The sequence below is a fragment of the Pongo abelii genome, chromosome 2, assembly GCF_028885655.2.
Source record: "Pongo abelii isolate AG06213 chromosome 2, NHGRI_mPonAbe1-v2.0_pri, whole genome shotgun sequence".
Classification (NCBI taxonomy): domain Eukaryota; kingdom Metazoa; phylum Chordata; class Mammalia; order Primates; family Hominidae; genus Pongo; species Pongo abelii.
In genome coordinates, this window is record NC_085928.1 from 182,379,063 (window position 1) to 182,388,511 (window position 9,449).

The 9,449-nt window shown below is 42.2% G+C and overlaps 1 protein-coding gene across 1 annotated transcript; it reads right to left on the reverse strand.

Moving 5' to 3' along the window:
* Positions 1-281: 281 nt before the first annotated feature.
* On the reverse strand, positions 282-5,615 carry GHSR (growth hormone secretagogue receptor). The gene is made up of 2 exons (XM_002814288.5): positions 4,705-5,615; positions 282-2,558 (listed from the first exon to the last, which is right to left on the reverse strand). Exons 1-2 carry the CDS (start codon positions 5,498-5,500, stop codon positions 2,254-2,256), a joined length of 1,101 nt encoding a protein of 366 aa, XP_002814334.1. The 5' UTR covers positions 5,501-5,615; the 3' UTR covers positions 282-2,253.
* Between the last annotated feature and the right edge of the window lie 3,834 nt (positions 5,616-9,449).

Below are 9,449 nucleotides of genomic sequence, written 5' to 3' on the forward strand. Positions count from 1 at the left end.
ATAAGAGGACAAATTAAAGATATCTTCCTCTAAACATATTCTCTGAGTTTCCAGATTAATACCACTGAAGGACAATGGTGGTCCCTACTACATTAACTACTCTCTGGAGGTGAATTAGGCTAAGACTAGACGTAAACCCACAAGAGAGGAGGCTAAGCAACGAATTAAAAGTTGGGATTGTTTTCCTCCAAAGCAATCAGCTGTGTGTTGGAGGTCAAGGTTTTCTTGTTTGTTTCCTCTCAAGTAAGATGTATCTGTAGACAAAAATTCTAAGGCTTCAGGAAGCTGAACTACCTCTTTTGGATTTATTGGGCCCTCTCCAGGACAATAATGCTTAATGCTCTAATTAGTATCCCATGAACTTAAATGAGTCAGTGTTTTTTTTTTAATATTGATGAACTCTTAGGAATTAACTACATAATCCGCTTGCTAGTGTTCTGTATTTAGATCACATTGGTGGTGCAGTTTTAGTGTCAGAATGAATCTCAGAAATATTTTTCTAGAGAAATAATTCTAATTATTATTGTGTTTGGATGTTTCCAAACTAAATAATCAATCAATTATTTCATCATGATTGTCTTTCTTTTTGATGAAGGAAAAAACAGTCATGGCAGGAATTTCCCTAAATGGCTCCATCCATTCCATAGTTGTGAACCAATAACTTCATGAAGGAACTGCATATAAGACTAAGTATTGCACAGGATTATGAAAAAGTTATTTTTGGGTTAATACCTTTAGTATGCAAAGAGTCGACTGTATAGGAAGCAATGTCAATATAAATGAAAATTATATACTTATAACCAAATGTATAATATTTAGTTGAAGATGTCTATTCATTCATAATTACAATTAAGAGAGGGTCTGGAAGTCCAGGTAATCATATCTATCAGATAAGCAAGGGAATATAAGCAGCAAAACTAATTTGGAGACAGGACACAGCATAGGCATTTAAAAATAAATGGCTGTAATATTTTTGAAAGTTTTTAATATCAATAAGCAGTAGCGTTTAGGGGATTCTCAGTTTTTCACATAAGCCTGCCTTCATCACTTGAAAAATTTCTATATTCATTAACTTTCTTGTAAGCTTGCCAGAGTACGTTACAAATTGTTCACTTATTCACAGATCGAAGCCTTATAATTGACTTAAAAATTTTTGTTAAGCCATATAAGGCAGTTTGTGATTAACCATAATTGTTTTAAAAAGTTTCATTTCCTGAATATTAACACATGCAACTCAACTTAATTTAAAAATGTATGTTACACATTTCATATCCATTCTCTTCTGAGCATACAGAACAGGATATTTAGGTGTGATTTTTAGTATTCATCACTCTAAAATTCTGCTGTGTGAACAGCACTATAAAAACATTTTAGGGAAACAGTATTTATTTTTAAACATTTTATATAAGGTGAATGATAATTTTGTATATACTCTAGAGCTGTACTGTTCTGAGTGGTAACCTCGAGCTACTGGATACTTGAAATGTGACTAGTGCAACTGAAGAACTGAATTTTTAACTTTAATTAATTTTAAGTTTAAAGGTTTACAGTTGTTTCAGTTACTGGAAAACTTTTAAGTGTGCTTAGACAACTTAGGTTGTTGAATCTACTTTTTATCTGTAAATTTTATGAAATCTAAATACATCAGATATTACCAATGAAAACTTAGTGTCCAAATTGAGGGATTCTGTAAGTGTAAAAAGCATGCCAGATTTCAAAGACTTAGTGTGAAAAAAAGAATGTAAATTTCTTTTTAATAATTTTTGTATTGATTGCTCATGTGCCTCATGTTATATTTCTCTTGGATAGCACTGCTCTAGAGCTTTATGAAAATTGCTAGTTTTTAAAAGTTACATTTTAAATTTTGTATTGTAATGTCATTCTTTAAACCAAATAATTTTGATCATTATGAAAAAGCAAAGCAAATTTGTATTTACCTACCAAGAAGTGCCCTAATTGCTCACTCTGCTCTTCCTCCTTTCTCTGAATTGCAAAGCCCTCACCAGCACCCGCAGCAGAATGCAAAATCATAGGCAGTGAATATGCAGAAATAGTGTATGAGAGCACTGATAAGTGTGCAATCAAATCAAACTGCTCACACCCTACAAATGATGTCTTTTTTCCCTCCCAAATGTTTCCGGATCTATGTGTTCCTAATTCCAAAATTAACCTTCAGCTTCCTCCCAAGTTCTGCTGTGCTATGTCTTCTGGTTTAGAGTAATAAGCAGTGACTGTACTCAGCAATGTGCTAGATCATGTATTAATACTAGATTCTGTCCAGGCCCGAGAACTTTCGTCTTTCAGAGTGGAGAGCTTTCTCTGGGAGAAGGGTTCGAATCCCAGAAGTCTGAACACTGCCACCCGGTACTTCTTGGACATGATGTTGTACAGAATGGGGTTGATGGCAGCGCTGAGGTAGAAGAGGACAAAGGACACGAGGTTGCAGTACTGGCTGATCTGAGCAATCTCCAAGGAGCCAGGCTCAAAGGATTTGGAAAATAAATATCGCCCTACGTGGAAGGGGAGCCAGCAGAGGATGAAGGCAAACACCACTACAGCTAAAAGGATAATGGGAGAGAGATAGTCAGCTCAAGAAATGTCATAGCAAATCACATTCTATTTTTAAGACTTTGTTTTGTTTCATGGTCTATGACCATTGACTTCAGAGAAACATTGTGTTCTGCTCTTCCTGTTCCAACATTTTAACAAAGATTCAGTCTGTCTGGACCAACAGTTCAACAATTTTTACCGAGCTTCCCAGTCATTTCTATTTAACAACTATCTGAGTGATTTTGTAGTGAGTTGACATATTGACTCAACTGACTAGACCATTTATTCACAATAGTCCAGCAGTTTTTATGTGTTAGACACAACACACACACTTATGAGGTAAAGTGGTTGTACTCAACCATAGCTGTGTATCCGAGTCTCCTGGGGCACTTTTTAAAACATTGCAGATTCCTTGGATGTAGTATAGACTCAGTCAATTTAAATCTCTAAGAGGGAGATCAAGACATATGCTTTATCTTCTCTTTTTTTTTAAGTTTCACAGAGAATTGAATATACAGTCAGGATTAAGAATCACTGAGATGAATGATTCTATGCCACTTACAATAGACATAAGTAAGGCTATTATTAAACCAACTCATATAAATTATCATCCATCCAAGTCTTCATTTTGCCTATGTAAGATAATTTTTAATGATGTCTAAATGTTTAGATTGTTTTAAATTCAGAAATCAGGGAAAAATAATAACAAATAATTTTTTATTCCTTGTAACACTTTAGTGATCCCCTTCACATTGTCAAGGAAGGAGAAAGTTAACATTGGTGTTGAGACACCAATGAAGAAATTAATGGCTTGAAAATAAAATTGGAGGAAATTATTAAACTGATCCTTAAAACTAAGTTGTATAGTAGCAACTTAACTGCCACAATAACAATGTGAATCTTATAGGTGAGAGCTTAGGATCCCTTGGAGGATACTAGCAGGTTTATAACCTATGAGTCATATCACGAGAATCACTGGTCCAGAAAATAAAATCTTTGACATTCCTTGAATAAACTCTATCACTTTAATATGGAGGATCCAGGAACTGTAAAATTGGAAATATGAAATCATCCTGGAATGACTTCTAAGAAGCCCTAAAATATGCCCTTAAGTATGAAGTCTTGACTATAATATCTAAATAATAAAATATACAGACCTTGGTTTTGAAAACACAAGTAGAGTTAATATTTTGCTGGGATGTAAACACATTTATTATTACTTCACTTGTACCAAACACATATTCTTAAAGAAGCTGAATTTGTGCAATAAACATTCAGCAAATCCAGTTATGACATTGTACCCAGATGTTCCTGAAGGGTCGTTTGGGGAAGTAGTGAATTCTGTTGGTCTTCCCAAACTCTCCTTTCCTCCTGTTGGAGCTTTGTTTACTCTAGTTTATCCTTACCTTATCCTAGTCTATCCTACCTGAAGAGGCAGGTAATCATAAAAACAAATGAGACTTCACTGATTTGTCACTGACTTCCTTACAAAGCTGTATAAACAGCAGCAGGGTAAACAGAATTGATGCAATTATCTGAAAAAATGCAGGACAGAACACAAATCACAATATTGAAAGAAAAATGAATAATCTCTAAGAGGATTATCCAAATTGATCATGTCTTTGGTTGAATTTACCGCTGAACACTTTCTAGATCCAAACCCTGCTTTTCTTAATGTAACTTAGATATTCAGAAATCCTATTTGAGGCAGGAAGTCAGTCCTCACTTTTAACGCTTAAAGACCACAATAGACTTTTATAAGACATCTCGATTTTTAAAGTGGAGTTTCTGGGCTGATATAAAATTTATTTTAGGGAAATACAAATGTGGGACATTTTTGCATGAAAGAGAGAAAGGAGAGACCAGAAGAAAGAGACACAAAGAGATAGAGACGGTAAGAACGACACTGACAAAGTAAAGGGGGAGGGGAGAGAGACAGAGACAGAGAGAGAGATTGAGAGACCAAAAACATCACTCAAGAAAGCAAGAGGAGAGAATAATTGAGAGACATGCAGAGAGACAGAGGCCCAGAGAAACTGAAGAAAGAGGTAGCGACTCAGGGGGAAATAGAGATGGGGACTCAGAGAGAAGGGAGAAGGCACAGGGAGAGGAGAGGACCCGCGAAAGAAAGCCTGAGCGCGCGCTGAGACCCACCCAGCATTTTCACGGTTTGCTTGTGGTTCTGGTCCCTGAGCGAGGCGCCCACGACAGCATCACGGCGCCTCCTCCGCCACAGCTTCCTGCCGATGAGACTGTAGAGGACCGTGAGACAGAAGACAGGAAGGAAGAAGAAGATGCTGGACACCCACACCATGACCGTGAGCAGTCCAGAGCGCACCGCGAACTCGGTGGGGCGGCACTCGTTGGTGTCCCAAGGGTCGGTGCCGTTCTCGTGCTCCACCCCGACTAGCACGAAGATGGGCCCGGCGCTGCAGAAGGCCACGGCCCAGATGACGAAGATGACCAGCTTCACCCGCCCCTTGGTGACCACCACCTTGGCCCGCAGCGGGAAGCAGATGGCGAAGTAGCGCTCGACGCTCAGCGCTGTGATGGTGAGCACCGTGGCGTAGGTGCAGCTCTCACTGACGAATTGGAAGAGTTTGCAGAGCAGGTCGCCGAAGTTCCAGGGCCGGTACTGCCAGAGGCGAACGAGGTCCAGGGGCATGCAGAGGAAGATGAGCAGATCGGAGAAGGCCATGCTGGACAGGTAGAGGTTGGTGGTGGTGCGCAGCTCGCGGAAGCGCGACACCACCAGCATGGTGAGCAGGTTGCCAGCGATGCCCACCACGAAGAGCGCCACGCAGGTGGCTGTGACGCCCGCCAGCAGCGGCGCGGGGAAGAGCTGCAGCAGCTCGTCGCCCAGCGAGTCGTTGCCGGGGGAAGCATCCCAGTCCAGGTCGGCCAGTGTGAGGTTGAACCCCGGCTCTTCGCTGTGCGTCGCGTTCCACATGCTGCCAGCTCAGCCGAACAGGCTCTGGGACGTGACTGCGCTGGGAGGCTGGACAGAGCTGGCTCCCAAGGAGGTCCGCTTAGGCGCGGGAGGGTGCGAGGGAGGAGCGGGTGCAGACGCGTAGGGAGGATGCTTGGAGAAGAAAGAGAGGGAGGTGAGAGGCAGAAGCCGAGGAAGAAGGTGAGATGGGGACAAGGAAGAGGGAGAGAGACTGGTGGTCAGTGGGTGAGAGAGTGACCCACTGCTTTCTCTGGCACCTCCCCTTTCCCCCACCAACTCCCCCAAAGTTTCTCCCAACACATCCTCCGGCCGGCGCCCACACGCATACCTGTCATCAGCCCTGCCTTGCATTTGCGTTCTCGATCCAGCTCCATCTTGCACTTCCCAAAGCGTCCCAGCGAGTGGGGACCGCAGCGACCAGGCGCCGCGAAGCGGGAGCGTGAGGAGCTCTCTCCGAAGCTCTGGGCGACGCTGGACTAGTGTGCCCCGGAAGGACAGGTCACACCCGGGGGTGGGGGTGAGGACGGTGGTGGCGGTGGGGAGGACACCTTTAGCAGCCGGGACCTGATTTCTTCCTCCACAAGGCTGCAGCTGGCTATGGCCCTGGTGGAAAGAAAAAGCGAGCTTGACCAACTCGACTTGGGAAGGGGGATAGAGAGAGAAAAGAAGGACCTTGTGTTTGTATTCATACCGGTGAGCACCAAATAATAGTCTCACGCAGTTCTAGGACCCAGGTTCAGCGATATGACTACTCTTCCAAGGTCACACAGCGAGCTGGGGACTCGGGGACCAGTGTCGGATCTCCCACCCGGTTGGGACTTCTGAGCGCACAGGGGCAAGATATGTGACTAAACCCTGTCCAGAATCCCAGTCCTTTGTATCACTTGGTGGTGATAGAGAGTCTGCTGTAGGGGATATTACTTTTGCTTGATGCAAACCTGGTGGCGGGGTGCCGAGGGTGCTCAGGGAGGGACCAGGAGAAAGGAAAAAGGCAAGGGATGGAGGTGTGTGGAGCCGGCAAGTGAAGAAGAGGCTGTGAGGCTGGCGCGTCGAGAGTGGGCAGGAAACATTTTTTGAGGCATAATTGAGAGAGATCAGCCATTTAGTAGCCGTATTCCCTTGGGCAAGGTCTTCAACCTCCTGAGCATTACGTCTTTTTCTCTGAATTGCAATGATTTGTGCGGACCACTGGGGGTGATATCAAGTGTCAGGGACCACCGGAGGCACTCAATAAATAGAAGACGCGTTGCTGTTGAGAAGTAGAAGCTGTGCCGGTGGGAACAGGTCAAAGGCCACCCCTACACTAGCAAGGTGACCCTCTGGACGCGGTCTGTGCGTCTCCTGCTAAGAGCCAGAAATCAGCACCCGAAGGCACGAGACTGCCGGTTGCCAGCGAATTCACAAATCCGACCGGCCCCTCCCGGCCCACCGACCTCGGGACCGCCCCAGGAACATATTCAGCACTGTGGCCAGCGCCACATCCATGCTGCTGCAAAGCGCCGCTGGAGGAACGGCTTCGCTGTCGCTCTCACCGTTTTCAACTTGCGCTTCTAACGCCTCAGTCCTACCCCACGGAGGAGCAGGGCAGACTCTCACGAAGCACAGGCCGGCGTTAGCCACTGCCTTGACCATACACGTCGGCGCTCATCCGATGAGATCCCACGTACTGTGTATGAGAGAGTATCCCCCTCAGTTGAATGCGTTTGTACTTGCCTTTCACAGACAGTTTGTACCACCTCTACTACCTAAATTGTTAATACTTAAAAGTCCACAAAGACCTAAGACTGAATGTGTGCACAAATGCGTGAAAGACTCCATACAGTAAATTACTACATGAGAGAAGTTTGATACAGGAAATTTAACATAGTGGTTTGGTTGCCGCTGGCGTGTTAGACATTGGACCAAACTGAGTTTTGTTTTGTTTTGTTTTGCTTGTTTTGTTTTGTTTTGTTTTGTTTTGTTTTGTTTTGTTTTGTTTTGTTTTGAGACGGAGTCTCCCTCTGTCGCCCAGGCTGGAGTGCAGTGGCCCGATCTCTGCTCACTGCAACCTCCGCCTCCCAGTGTTGGATCTCCCACCCGGTTTGGACTTCTGAGCACATAAGTCCGGGTTCAAGCAACTCTTCTGCCTCAGTCTCTCTAGTAGCTGGGACTACAGGAGTGTGCCACCACGCCTGGATAATTTTTTTGTATTTTTAGCAGAGACAGGGTTTCACCATACTAGCCAGGCTTGTATCGAACTCCTGACCTCGTGATCTGCCCGCCTCGGTCTCCCAAAGTGCTGGGATTACAGCCGTGAGCCACTGCGCCCGGCCCCAAATTGAGTTTTTTAAACATTAATTTCAGACTACTATTTTTTAAGTATTACAACTAAGTCAAACTACCAATTACTAACAAGTTTTTATTTAATCAATAACTTTGTTACTCCCTGACCTATATTATCAGTAGGTTGATGTATGTGGAAAGAAAGGGAGAGAAAATGGACTGGGATAAATCAGAATACTATGGGAAGTTATTGCCTAAGACTGAGAATCAGGAAAATATTGTGGGATATATTTCTAGTCTACTCAGTGCTAAAGCTATGGTTGATAGGTGAAAAAACTGAAAACAAAAGGCACCAAAACTATTGTGATAAAAAAAGTTTTCATATTAGCTAAAATAGCCAGCCATTTAATGGCACTCAACCAGTTTCTAAAATACAGACAAATCTGTATTGCATGACGAAGAAGAAACAGAGGCTGCTATTGTAGTTGATCTATTTATTCACAACATGTAAAATATTATGTAATACTGTATATAAAACTATCTCTAGTAAGTGGTAGGTACTAGGATAACAAAATAAATAAAACCCAGACAGATTCTATATTTATAAACTTATAGTCTAGAGAGAAAAATACAGTTAAATAAGTAATGCTAGTACAGTATTGATAGGTGCATTTAAAGAGGCATGTACAATGAGCCCTGTTGGAATTCAGAGAATGAATGAACCACGTGGAGGCTTTAGGGAAGGCCTCTCAGAGGAAGCAGCATCTGAGCTAGATCTTGGAAAAGTTCAGTTCCTTCAGAAAAAGGAAAACTTGCTCAACCATTCAGACAACGGACACAAAAGCATTTTGGAGTGACACTCAGTATGCCTTATTCTATGAATGGTGTAAAAACTATTATTATTGGCTTGTGGATTTTTATATAGTAAGTGCATACCAATCAGTTATGGCGATTGTTTTCTTTTAGACACTCAAATTGTCCCATCTTTGGCCAATGAGATCCACTTCAAGTTGGCTCCAGGGTCCTTCTGATATAACTCACTTAGATTTTTAGAGCTTCCATGCTGTGTTTTGTGGCACAATGAGATGCCTCAAGCTCACCTTGTAAATTCTCCACACTAGACCTAGGAGCAACCATTATTTCAAGAATCTCTGGTATCTGCAGTGGGAAACAGCATTTAGAGAACAACATTTGGGCAGTGGGGTTGGTTATTGTCCCTGGAGCATTATGGCCTAGGTTCTGTAGACAGAGGTAGGATATATACATATATATACACATGATATGTATATTCTATACATATGAATAAAGTTACATAGTTTCCATTATGAAGATGTACATTAGTTTCATTTAACCAATGTTTATTGATAAATATTTGCGAGTTTTTAATACTTTTATTGCCATAATATATATATTGCTATATATTCTATACATATATAGTGTGTGTATATATATAGGCTATGTACTATATATGTATATATACACATATATAGATGTGTGCGTGTATAATCGTTATCATCTCACAATATCTAGATATATATAAATAATGAGATGATAATTATGATACTGTAGATAAATCAGACAGACCCTGAGCAGATGAACAAAACTAACATCACCACTGTGATACCCTGGGAAGGACACAATGTCACTTTTATGTATTCCAGCTAGAAACGAAGAACATCAATCTAAT

What these genes read in the sequence shown, in the direction of transcription:
- GHSR (XM_002814288.5), bottom strand. Translation starts at nt 5,500, where the DNA reads ATGTGGAACGCGACGCACAGCGAAGAGCCGGGGTTCAACCTCACACTG. An exon ending in GCAAACCGTGAAAATGCTGG is followed by an intron (nt 2,559 to 4,704) that starts GTGGGTCTCAGC and finishes TTATCCTTTTAG; the next exon opens with CTGTAGTGGTGTTTGCCTTC.